Source organism: Pygoscelis adeliae, unplaced genomic scaffold (genome assembly GCF_000699105.1).
Source record: "Pygoscelis adeliae isolate BGI_AS28 unplaced genomic scaffold, ASM69910v1 Scaffold308, whole genome shotgun sequence".
Classification (NCBI taxonomy): Eukaryota; Metazoa; Chordata; class Aves; order Sphenisciformes; family Spheniscidae; genus Pygoscelis; species Pygoscelis adeliae.
Window position 1 is genome coordinate 4,046,374 of NW_008825306.1, and position 13,749 is coordinate 4,060,122.

Consider the following 13,749-nt stretch of genomic DNA (forward strand, 5'->3'; position numbering starts at 1 on the left):
GTGCAGAAATGGGAGAAAACTAGAATTCTCGTCCAAGAAAAACACCACCAGGTCCAGAAATTCAGATTACAATCTACCTGGTTTAAAATTTAAGCTTCATCTTAAATGCAGCAACCAAACATCCAGCCACCCAGGAATTATTTAGAACACACCACAAAGGGTGACAAACTAGCTAAAGACTGGAAAGCATCTGAGCTGAGGGCAAGGAGACCTCTCAAAATACCGCTCTGAGGAAAGTTAAAGGCTGGCAGGTATGGATTTTGTATATAACATCACTAGGAAGCGGTAGAAACCCAGGGGTCTCAAATGAAGTATTTCTTCCTGTCAGGAAATTCAGGCAGCATAAAGGAAGAAATTATTGTAGTGAATCAAGCAGCAGGGAGTATGCAGCAGCGAACGCACACATTAAGATGCTGATAAAGCACATCAGAGAGGCAAATATCAACAAGTACTTGAAAGACAGCAATCGCTGTGATGTTTGTGATTCCGTAGAGCTGAGCAGTTCACAAACCCAAACCAGATAAATCAGTTTAGAAAGTTGTAGGATCTTGGAAGAACTGGATGGGATGAAGAGTAAGAACAGCAGGCGAAACGGTTTTTGCTTTATGTAAAGACAACAAAATCCTAATCTGGATTATGTCTCAAATAAGAGGAATTTATTATCTAGATTGTATTGCCAATCCAAAAACCCCACAAAAACCGCTGCAGTGTTTATTGAGGGGCGAACTGTTCTCAGAATTACAGAACCCCTTCCTCCCCTGCCTGAAATGTATGCCAGATTTACACAGGGAAACTTGCATTTCTGCAAAGTGCTTGCCCACACTGTGTTTCCGTATCACTTTTATGAGAAACACAACACAGTGCCATTTCGAAAAGTATACTGCTTAAGATAGAAGCAACCCATGGAAATTGTCGATGGCACATCACACTAGGTTCTTGGTTCCCTCACCCAGCAAGAATTCCCATCCTTTTCCAGTCTAGAATTGAAATTGCCCCAGGTACTTACTTTTGTCCTCCCTGTGTAGGGTCAACAAATATACTTAATTTTGACCACCTATTTCCCTGTCTTTCCTGAACAGAACTATTTGCTGGCGTCTGCATGGTTAGGCTGAGACAAGCACATAGACAAACAGAGTATTTTCCCTTGCAAAAGAGCACGGCAAAAATGATCTGACATCTGGCTTATTCTATTGGAAGCAACACTTCAATCGGAATATATGTTGGCAGTTAAAGAGGAATAAATTGAGACTTCCTTGTCCATAGGAATTACAGGCAGCGGAAACCAAAAAAATGAAACACAGGCTTGTATTACTGATTTTAGTGAACAAGGCCTTAGTCTGGATTGCACTGGTTTGGCCTACTTTTAAGGACAGACATGAAAACTGAAGCCTCGAAACAGTTTTTTTAAAACACAGTAGGAAATGAAGATGTAATAAGAAAAGGAATTACTTCACAGAACATGCCTATTTATTTCAGGGGCTAACTGGATTAGCAGTGAACTAAAAGCGCAGGCATAAGGGAAGTTAAAACATAGTAAACCACCTTGTTTTTATTCTTGAAATGGCTTACTTTCCACTAGGATAGGTAATGAGGGCAATAATTAAAGGAATATTCCCGCAATGCAGGACAAATTGTGTACTATGAACTGGTTCAAGTACCTGCTCAATAAGGCTACTAAAACTCTGGAAAAGGGGAATTCGAATGATAAGAGCTGGAGGGTAAGATACCAACTGAAAGAAAATGTTGAATGAATGCTTCAAAATCCTTTTTATCCACTACAAGATATAAGTAATTGCTATAATTACCATTGAGAGCCACTGGTTTAGCGCTGTGGAAAAGCAGGATGAGTAACAGGGAAGACTAGCAATTGCATTGGTGACACAGCGGTTCGTACCGTTGCCTTCCTACCCAGAAAATCCGCCTGTCAGCGCCGAGCTGGCCCTCGGCAGACGCAGCACAGCGCTCCCCTTACGGTCCTGCCCCAGCAGTAAGGAACCCGGGGCTCCCTCCTCCCACCTGCCGCTGGGCTGGCCTCGCTGCTCGCCCTTCGTGAGTCTCAGGCTGCTAACACGTAAATAATACCTACCTATTTCATAACTAAGTGAGGAATATCTCAAAGTTACTCAGTTACTAGACCAACTACCAGAAAAAGAAAAAAAAAATTAACTCACTTTGCTACCATTTGCTTAATGCTTAATGCTATCATTAAAGCAACTGGTAGCAGAGTTATTTTTTTTCTCTAAGAATTGCGGGTGCCATCTATTTGATTACATGAAAATGGAATATGAGGAAGAAACTGTGTTCAAGCAACACAAAAACTCAGACTATAGTAGCAACTTCCTTTTCCAAAAATTTGTTTCTATGCTGTACCACCCTCTATAAAAAATTACATGAAAGTGTTTAACAGACCTTGCTATTTATATTTGGCAAAATAAACATTGGTAACACAGGTCTGTATATCTATTTTATATATGCCTATTCACGATAGATACATTTTAATCATGAATTCTAACACTAACAAGATGACTAAATAAAATAAAATGAAAAAATTGACATTATTAGAAACTAAATATGGTATGTTGTGACAAAAGACAAGCCACAGTCTCTACTGGCAATAAAGATGATGTCCTGTGGAATAAGTGATTTATAGGATTCTACCAATTAATTTTTATTATGATAATATTATTTAATGGTGATAGCCTAGTGCTCTTGAGTACACTTTTTTGGTGGCTGGAAAGCTAAATAAGTTGTAAGAACGAATTAATTTTTTTACCAGGATAGATGATCGTGTAACTTTACTGGCATCAATGTTGATCTGTGCTTCATTATGCTAAAATGTACAAGGTACTTCTTGGTTCTCACTCTTTCAGTACTGAAAGGGTGCTGGTTTTTTTTAGGCGAGTTAATAAGGGAGACCAGAAGTTGTGATGGTGAGCACAGGTCCTTTTCTCTTTCTGGTGGTACAGGCTAGACAGCAGGTATTTGCATTTAAGATTAAATTTTCAACAGTGCACAGGGTTATACTTTTAAGGGCCTAGCATCCACATTTGGGTCAGATTTTTCAAGATGCCAGCAGCCTATTAAGCAGATACACACGGATCAGATTTTCAAATGTGCTAATGTACTTTGACACTCTAGCTCCTTACGTTAGGTCTTAGATGGGAACCGGGCTTCTCTTAAAAATCTGGTCTCAGTTGTGACTCCTAAGCTTTTCGGCAACATTTGGCCTGAAGGCACAATTTAGTCCTTACTGATTAGGCAATTTCAAAAAACTGCTCACCTGCGACTCCCTGTTTAGTATTACCTAATCGATACAGGAAAGCATTTGCTCATACAAAAGAGACAAGCAGGTCATCTTTTACGTGTTGGAGTGTTCACGTGTGCGTGTGCGCACTTGTGTACACTTCAAACATATTTTATAAATATTTCACCTTCCCTTACACAAGAGGAAGTAATTGGTACATGCATGTTTTGGAAACCATTCAAAGTTGATTTTCTGCGTGGGTAAACAAAGTGCTCATTGGTGCCAGCCTGCTTCATTTGGGCGGCGTGAGGTGGAACGCAGGGCAGTTGCATCCTGCAGCTTCAAGGTACCTACTTGCTTCTGTGTAGAGAAGGTAGAGAAAGACGGAAGGAACTCATGATACTGACAGGACAAGGGCAATGCCGTGGTGAGAAGGACTTCTCTGGAGTTCAAGCATAAAGGTTGTATTAATTACTATTGAATCAATGCAGACGTTTAAAACTAACCTGATAAATTCCATATTAAGCACTACAAGTTAAACGTAACTGTTGAAATCATGCCTGTATAGGCTTTAACATACACAGGACTATGCGAAAGGTCTATGCAACATTTGTGCTCTTATATATGTATTTAAACGTTTCAGATGCTATATGCGCTCCGTTTGAAATCAGTGCCAATCTACAAGGTTGCTACTTCTTGCGTTTCTGGAAATTTATAGAAGCAGCGTGGCATTGGCCCACCCTGCAAAGGGAACATTTGATAATGGCTGCCAGAGAATCTCCCTGAGAAACGGCTCCTCCTCCCCACCTTTTAGAAACCAAAAGGCAGGATTATCTCAGATCGAGTACTGCACAAGTAGACTCTGTAGACCTGAAGAAAAGTTAGCAGCTGGGCTGTTTTAACGCTCACGATACTGAGATTTGTTGGCCTAAACAAAGCTGGTGGTATTTATTCAAACAAAATACAATCAATATGGAGACAATCTACAATTTCTTTTTCTGCTTCTATACACCAGCAGAGAAAGTGCTACGCCACTGTATCATAAATCACTAACAGAGACACAGAGCCGTAAAACCATCTTCGTCTACTGTTTACAGTAGAGTCAACCTGGGAATCTTTCTAGACAGTGCGGATACGGCAAAAATGTCTGAAATGCCTAATATTTCTTATTATACTTCATCCATTCTCTCTACAGCTATAAAAAGGCTAATCTATTTTAAACCGGAAAAATAAATAGTGGAAGTTTTGGAAGAAAGCAGATGTAGCAACAAAATATATTAAAATGTGAATTGCTAACTGATTGATTTTATAATGGCATTTTATTTCTTTTTTTCAGATATAGCTGCATTTACGTTAATCAAGTTCACAGTTATGTGAAAATAAGCTATTTCTGGTTTTGTCTATAAAAAAGACAAAAAAAGACAAAAACTTTAATTTTACTTTAATTTTACTTTAATTTTGGCAGCATTTGTAAATTAAAACACTAGGGGTCTGATATTCTTTGATGGGCTGTAATTCTGCAGGTGTTATTTTACACCTACAGGTTAGGGTAGCTACAAGCTGACAGAAGTTTGGTATCCGCTGCATGCACAACCCGAAGCTGGAATGTTGAATGTCAGTAGTCAAAACATTCTGTTGAAAGGGAAGTCGAATGGCTGGGCTGCTTTTTAACTCCTCCTTGCAACAGTTTGATTTTAAAACAGCAATTTTATTTCTTTTAAGATGAGGGACGGAAATGTTTTCACCTAAATGTGCCCTGAATTTTAGCATGCTGACCTGTATTTATCTCTGACATTATCCTGATTGTAATTCCCAGTAAAGTTAATGACGCTACAGATGATTTTGGACACACTCTATGCACAACGTATGACTAAACCTTTTTTGGCACCAGTATCTTTCATTATTACTTAAACACTGCATGTCTTTTTTTGGGGGGGAAAAAAAAGGTGCGAGTGGTATTTAACACCATATCGCTCTATTCTAGCCCCTTACACTTTTTATCAAGTAAACTATAGAAATATTTCTAATTCAGTCTTTGGATTACAGAATCAAAATAAATACAAAAAAACTTTTGAATTTACTCCTAATTCCAGCTAACTTTCTTGCTCTGTTCAGCAAGCATGACCAATTTTGAGAAAAATCCTTCTTGCAGCTGCAAAGCATCCTCAAGTGTTTATTTACAATGGCCAAAAAAGATAAATAAATCTTCAATTAAAAATAATTTTGATCTTTGAGAGGCATTTCAGCATTTTGTTTATTGTGGAAATAAGGTAATATTCTAAAACTAAGGGCAGAGTTAGTGGGGTGGAGAACATTTTACAAAGAAACTCATAAGCATTTTGGCTTTGCGCATTTTTGAATTATATTTCCAATTAAAAATGCAGAGTGCTAAATCACATTACAAAGACAAATAGGAAAGTACAACTTCATTGTTGAAAACAATTTCCCTCCTATCAATCTGAGGATTCATGCATCAATATTGTAGATGAACTGTTAATTACAAAATCAATTAAAAAATTATTTCTAAAAACAGTCACGCGTCCTGGCTCTCAGGGGGGCAATTTGGGCAGAAGGTCTCATCTCACTAGGACCGCGCCAAATCACAAGTCGTCATCCACAAGTAAGCAAAAGCAATCTGGTTTTTCATTTTTCAGCGCGGCTGAGCCCAGCCTGAGATTGATCGTCACATATGGCCCCAGAAAACAAACTGTCAATACCTTGAATGCTGCAGAATTTGAACAAATAGCCGTCCGCCCATTCAAGCCACTCATTGCATCCCATTTAACAGATTTTATTGACAGTTTCCTTCTTGTAATTAAAGGGAAAACTACTGGCCAGCAACCAAGATAAAGTTCAAAGATAGGGTCAAAACAAAAGCAGATGGAGGGGCACGGTGTGACTGTCAATGGAACATAGCATCAGAGCATGTTATTGACACACAGGTATCTAATGATCGGCACGTCATTAAAGAGGGATCTATCGTGAACTTTATGCAAATGCTAAAAGGGACTTAAGACCACAATAAAGCATTAAGGAGACACAAAAGGAAAAACAACAAAGCACAAACGATTTTTACTTATCTGACAGTATTCACTGCTTCAGCACTTTTAAATTCAAATGCAGAAAAAAAATTCTTTCTGAGACTTTTTAACCCCTGTGGCACAGGTAATAATTTTTGCAGGAGCATTCTCATAAACACAGAGGATCCGTAAGGTAAGGTGTGGTCCTTGAGATCCCTCCTCCCATATCCTGAATTCACCCGATCAAATAAATCAGTAGCTGCCTTTAAAGAGAACTTATATAGTATATTCTCATGCATCCTTTCTGTTCGTTTTAATTGCAATGATTAGACTTGCCTGGATTATGGAATGGATTTAGGAGAACAACGTCTATATTCATTTGAAAGGATCTTTGCCTGTAAAATACTCTCCAAATCGTACAGTGCAGTATTCTCCACTGCCTTAGGAACATATTCCACAATTACTTAGAACCAGAAAGCTCTTCTTAGTTTGAACTACTTCATTCGTTGCCTTATAGGCTAAGGTCTGATTAGCAATTTCTTATTCTAAAACCGTGTTTAAAACAAGCATGCAGAAAGTATTATGGAGAGAGAAAAAAAAGTGACATATTAAAAATGTAGCAACTGTCATGCCACTCTGCCAACCTGAATTAGCAAGTGCTATAGCTTTGAGGGTGACAAACTCTTCTTTCTCCAGCTTCATGCTCTTGTATTTCTTTACCAGCTGCAGTATGGCATTGTTGAGGTCAAGAAGGCCTGCCAATTTGGATTGGTCTTCATCCATAATATAATCTTCAGCATATACGAGCTCATCCTCAAAAGAAAGTGACCGGTATACAACACCAAGAATCAAAATCTCCATCCAAGCACTCTGCAGAAGGCTCATCTGGTCAGCTAGAGACAAAGTGGAGAATCCTGAATAGGAGAAAAATACAGGAAAAATATTAAGCACGTTTGGATTTGTCAGAAATCTGCTCCTCTTTTTGATTTATTTTTATATACATTGTGATAAAACATGTACGTACTCTATTATTCTCCCTTCTGCTTTTGTGCCTCTCCTCCCCATCCTACTACAGGAAAGTAAATCAATATAAAATCAAACGTTTTCTAATCAGCGTACGAAGTTATAAACAAGTTGGAATTTGCAGGCTCTTTCTGTAAGAATCCTATTAATTTGGGCAGTATTGCTGTGATAGTCTGCAATTTGTATGATGTCTTCTTTGTTCTGAAATATTCGTGCTTATTTCTAAAACCTGATGCTGTGAAACAGGGATCTGATGACTCTGTTCATCATTACCATAAAGCAAGAAGGGTAATTTAGGAGAGAAAAAAAAAACTTTCTCGAAAGGGAAGATTTGATGTTTTAATAGAATTAAGGTGTTTACCACAAAGAGGAAAATTCTCTTTGAACTTTAACCTCAGGGGAAAGAGAAGTGACACCCCCTTCCTCAGAAAAGATGCCAGTTACTTCCGTAATGGCTCCCACCTCTACTACACTTGTTGAAATAACAGGGTGGCATATTAAAGTGCCAACTGAATAGCAGTCACAGCATCCTTTTTCTGAAGGCAACGAAAAATTTAATAAATGCCTCTTAATGAATTTAACTTGTGCTCTTTTCTTTTTCTCCTGCTGCCTTTCCTAATAGGATCACTAAGGGCAAACATCTTTACTGTCTTACCTTTTCAGACTCTTGTTTACAGTACCTGTTAATTTATTATATCAAACTGCTAATATCCCAATCACATTAGGAGCTACAAAACAATATGGGAGAGGAAGTGATTTTCCTGGCCTGTTGGTGAAATGCAGTAGTTTGCCAGTTGGCACCATCAACCACAAGTACTTAATAAAATCATCAAAGGGGATTAGTCAAGCTTTTCTTAAAGGGTCTTAAGACATGTCTGAGGCTTTCCTTTAGTTGTTTATGGAGCTGCTTACACGTCCTTTGACAGGGTTCCCGCTGTAAGAACATTCTTTTTGGCGTTCGATTACACTTAAATGCATTCTTCTGTTTTGAAAGTCGAGAGTTACAGTCAAGCAGGAATATATCATAAACTAGCAAATCTGCAAGGCATCTACTGCAAACAAGATTTTCTCTATAAGCACTAAGCAGCAAAACTAATACAATAAAAAAGAAAACCCCACATCCAAACCACCAGGCATCCATAAAAAAATCAAACATAAAACTGGCTGCATGCTCGCTCGCTCTCATTTTTCTCCCCCTCCTTATTTGTTTTCATTTTCTCTTAGTGTCTTTTGAGTCTTGTGATAGAACTGTAGCTTTCTGCCTCCAAAAAAACCCAACAAAACTGAGCCAACAACAACAGGAAACCCTTGAAGAGGTGTCAATGGAAAATAACACATCTACGATTAAAATAAGAGGGAAATGGAGAAGAAATAATCATTTGAAAGGTTATAGGGAGGAATTCATGATTTCAATCAGCTTCAACATTTCTGTTCCTTCCCGTCTTTCAAGAACCAGTTTTTCTGCAGTAGCAGATGGACAGAGAACGTAGCCTGCAGCACCGTCCTGTGACAGCCCCATTCTCCCTCCCAGACACTGCTGTTAGTAAATAGATTTACACATTCTCCAATCTCCACACATCTTTCTGCCGAATAATTAAAAGCAGGATGATTAGTTTATTGAGTGGAAGGAGGAACTTTTTTATTGAGGTCCATCCACGATTTTATCAGGGCCAGCACTTTTACGGTTGTCATGAGGGTGCAGGCATCCAATTTTTCTTATCTGCCTGATTAATACAAACGCTGTTTCAGGACGCATTAATTAACAGATACAAATCTACGTTCTCATGGAAGGATCAATACAGAGAAGAAAAGAGGCATCAATGTGAATTTAGTGCTGATGATGGAGAAGGCACTCTATTGACATTTACGTGCATAGAAACTTTAAAGTTGCAGTGGAGCCCTTTTGTCCCTGGGATTTACAAATTAACAATTTTTCAGGTATAACAATGTTTCACACACTTCTGAGGAGTTTAATTAAGCAAAAAGCAATAAAATCAGTTTTGATTAAAAAAAGTTTAACCTGCAATTTCTCTCTATCCTTTTTTTTTCCTGAAAACTCCCGACTTCCTTCTTTTATTTACTTATCTATTTTTGTACAGGTTTGTTGGGGTTTTTTTTTAAATAAATAATGCTATATTTCAATAACATTTATTGTGTGCCACAGTCAAAGAAAATTACATGTGCCCTGTGAGAGCGAAAAATGGGATGTTTCCTGTAATTTATTGTACTGCACTCTTGAAAAAACTGCATTCTGGTGCAGTAAATATACTAATTGTTTTTATATGACACATAAAAAATCAAAAGAAATTTTTTACATTATAGAAAAACTGGCAAATATAAACCACACTGTTCTGCTCTCCAATAATAAATCAAATAAACATGATTATTTTCTTCCTGATCGAAGTAACTTCCCCTTGAAAGCCTGCTCAGTGAAAGCATGTTTTAACTTTTAAGGGCATCCCTCGTGGGAATGTAAAGCTGCATCAGGTTGCAATTAATCTGGTTTGGTTTTGTTTTGATTTTTCAGAAAACGTGAAAGCATCCAGCACGCTTCTTGTATCACACCAACACCCTTTTAGATGTTCAGCAAGTCCCAGTTAAAAGAACAGATTACACAGGCATATGTATTTACATACAGAGATTTATTTTTAATTGTTTGGAGGAGGTTATAGTCATTTCATGCCAAACTGTGCTCTGATTCTCTTGAGCTTTTGTTATATGAATCCCCTAGATCAACCATGTTCTGTGACAAGTGGACATGTTCTATTTTAAAATGTAACTATTTTCAAAAAAGTCTCCAAATGAGATGAAATACACTTCTGGCTTTCTGGACCGGTGGTAGCCTTCCCAGTCACAACTGTAAGCTCTTTCCAACCGCCCTGAGATGCTGCACGACGGTGTGGTTTTGAACTTTGTCATGCATTGTGTGGCTCCGTAATCCTTCAGAGTCTTGCAGGTCAATGTTTTAAATGTAGAACTGCATAATGGCTTTTTAAAATACAACGTTGTGTACCTTTTTCCCCTTTAGCGTGTACCATATTGGTGACAACTTTGATCTCTTCCCATCTCCCTCCCCAAGTCAATGCCATTTAATGTATCTCATGCATTTGCTAGCGGAATGACTCTGTACCTTGACCTGCAGTTAAATAGCATGTTTATCTGTGATACAGAGCACTCCAAATAAACCAGATGACAGTTTGCAATAACGTCATTTGGAAGGATTGAAAGGCTTCTCAAGAGTCAGGTACCCCTGAGGTAAGAAGCTTGAAGGAAGCATGTTTTGTGCCAATCCTCCTGCCATCTTCTACTAGACGCTCATGTGCTTGACAATGATGCCAGGGGCACTTGTCAAGATTTTTTTTTTCTTTTTGCCTAGCAAACTGATGCACTTTGCAGTCAACTTACAAAAAAGGCTAAGCATTTGAAAGTGTGAAGGGCAAAAAATATCTGACGGCTAGTCTTCAAAAATACACTTTCATTTCAGAAAGCATAAATGTTTATTTCCCGAGCTGAGTGTTGACAGAAATAGGCTGCAGCGCAGGCATCTGAATTTAACCCCTGGTAGGCATTCTTTTCAGTGCGGTTTTTATGGGGCTGAATGCAAGCATTGTAAATCTACAGGGCGTCTCGTAATATCAGTTAACAATAGCATTGATTTGCTGGTTACAGATTTTCTTCCTTCCTTTTTTCCTTTCTTTCTCCTCCTTTCAGGGACTGTAGTGTTTCTTCAGCTAAAAATAGATACTTTTCTACAAACAGCGTATCACACTCAAATTGTAATTATGCCGTAATGACTCACAGAGATCACCGAGCGTGGATTGAGAAAAGGTTGATTGAGCAACCAAACATATGCTTGTTTTTTTTTTCCTTTCACATACCAGTAAACCCAAAGCTCAAAGGAAGCAGAAATAAATAGGTAAAAAGGCCTTAGCATTTTTACTATAGGAACAACCGGTGGCGAGCTGACCACGCTCTGCAGCGCCCAGCACTCCAAGCCAGCTCCAAACACGGTTCGCAGTCTCTTAGATGGGGCTGTTTAAACCGCAGATCTTTTCAAATATCAGCACATGCACCACTTGCTCTCTATTTCACATTGCACACAGCTCCATGCTAAGCAGGGTAAATCTTTTATATTCCTGAAGACCCTTTCCTCTACTTCATTAAGATGGACTTCATGGACACTAACTCACTAGGGGCTAGAGTGAAGCAGCTGCAGATGGTCAAGTGCCAAAGTAAGATCTGTGCCTTGCACACAGCACTCCGAGAACTATAGGACAAAAAAAAAGACAGTGGCTGGACTTATCCCTACCATTATTTTCAGCCTTAAACATTTGATGCGATGCCTAAATCAGGCTACTCTGACTCGAATCCTAGTTTATTTCTCTTTGCAGGGAACGAACTTCCCTTCCTCTCTGTTCCGTGTTTAGAAATCCGAATATTTGATCAAACCAGGTGTGAAATTGCTGGCAAATCTGGGAGTTGCTCGCTTTTTCTGATAATCACCTCCCATTTATCTTACCAGTTGCTTTTGTGATTGTTAGTTTTATGAGTAAAATATTTCTCTTGCTTGCCCTGGTTTGTACTTCAAATATCTTCATTTACATTTTTTATAATCAAAGCCGTGCTTGAAAATGACATGTTCACTAGTGTGTTGCAGATCCAATATATTTACACAGTTGAAATATCAAGAGTTGGATTTTTAAATTATTTACACTTAATTTTGATGGATTTACTTCCTTCTAAATGTTTTATGGGTGCTGATGTCTCCAGCACAATTTCCTTATTTCAAAAATGATGTATAGTCACCACTGTCAAAAGAACAAACTGCTATTGTAAACACTTTTTAAAAAAACTTTTCTTTCAGCCCAGATTACTTTATTTAGAGAGTGCGCGGCCTCACGATCAAATGACAAACAGTGGGCCAAAGGCTTATCCCGGCTGCACGGAAGTGAATGTAAAGAAACTCCACTGCATTTCAAGATCAGACTCCAGCCCAGTGTGCTCTCGGATGTACAGCTGTCACTCTGCCCTCCTCTCCCTTCCTGGCACGCACTCAACGCTTGCCCGGATCCATCGTACAACTTCAGCTGGCTTCCAGGGCTGTAAACAAAGGCCAGGGAAATTTCTGCTAGGGCTAGATGATGTTTTCTAGACGTGATCACGGTATTTGCTGAAGGAAACCTTCGTAGCCTGACTGCCACTTACTATTATTCTCTCAGAAATCCAAGGAAGAGGATGGCATGCTTCATTTTTTTTAGGGTACATCTAGAGCTGAATCTCCCACGTAGATCTGAATTAAGAGATCCTTTTTATTATACTAATCCAAGAAAAAATGGATTTAATTGCATTTCAAAATACTCTGTAGTCTAAAAATACGTATCAAGACCCACAAACATTTCAGCGGTTATGAAAACCATTAAACAGAAGGAAAGCGCTCTCACTAATCACCAAACATATTTCACAGATTATGGATGAAATTTGGTGAAAGCTGGAACAGGAACAGATACAACTCATTATGCCGGGGTGAACCCATTATTTCAGGTTTTCTTTTTTTTTTTTTCCCCCCATACCCATTTGCTCATGGAGCCCCTGGTCAAAGGGCTAATAACTGCACGTGACGCCATAGCAAGCTGAAATTTAAGCATGACTGAGGATTTTCATGTGAAAGGTGTCAGCTCACGAAACAAAAAGCACGAGTATTTGCCCAAACTTGAAAATCAAAAATCAAGTCCCAAAGCACAAACGACAATTGACCAGAAATACAGCCAAAGGCTCAACTTACGCCGGATTCAATTAAATGTGCTACAATTAAAGGTATGTTTAGAAGAATTAAAGGTATGTTTCATCCAACAACTTTCGCACAGTAAAACCACCGCCTCTTCCGAGAGACGCTTTGCTATATAGCATCTCCTTCTGCCCCTATAGCAGAGCACTGCAAAAGCAGCACCGGGGCTCTGTTGTGAGCGGCGCTCTCTGTGCTACGAGTTGTGACTGCCATCTGTTAGCTGTGCAGCTGCGGGAGGGAAGATCAGATTGCATATGCAGAGGTGCCCAAGAATTACTCTTGAGTCGAGTACAAAAAGTAAAATGCATTCGGAGAGTGCTGGGATGTCTTCAGCCAAGCCTGTGCTCTTTCTCGGGTTTTATTTAAGCGTGTTTGTATTCCTAATTCTTGCTGTCCAAGTTCTTATAAAATATACTTTTTAAATATTTTATAACACGAAAAAATGCCTATGATAAGCACTTTTTCACTAACACCTACCAGTAAGACGGGAAATGCCACACAGAGCTCTAAGAAACCCAGGGCTTTTATCACAACGCTACTTTCATCTCACTGAAACAACAGCAGAGAGATGGCACAGCAATAAAAATGCATTCACACTGCATGTCCCTCTCAATCCATTACGAACAATGGATTCTCACTAAGCAAATAGTCGCTTGTCAGAAGTATTTGCAACACTG

General features: G+C 38.8%; 1 protein-coding gene across 5 annotated transcripts in view; it reads right to left on the reverse strand.

Moving 5' to 3' along the window:
* Positions 1 to 13,749, reverse strand: part of ESRRG (estrogen-related receptor gamma) — a 266,930-nt gene that overhangs the window by 8,062 nt on the left and 245,119 nt on the right. For all 5 annotated transcript variants that reach the window (XM_009330202.1, XM_009330199.1, XM_009330200.1 and 2 more), the window contains one exon: positions 6,909 to 7,178. In XM_009330202.1, coding sequence (XP_009328477.1) covers positions 6,909 to 7,178 — 270 coding nt within the window. The remainder of the gene's footprint in view (positions 1 to 6,908; positions 7,179 to 13,749) is intronic.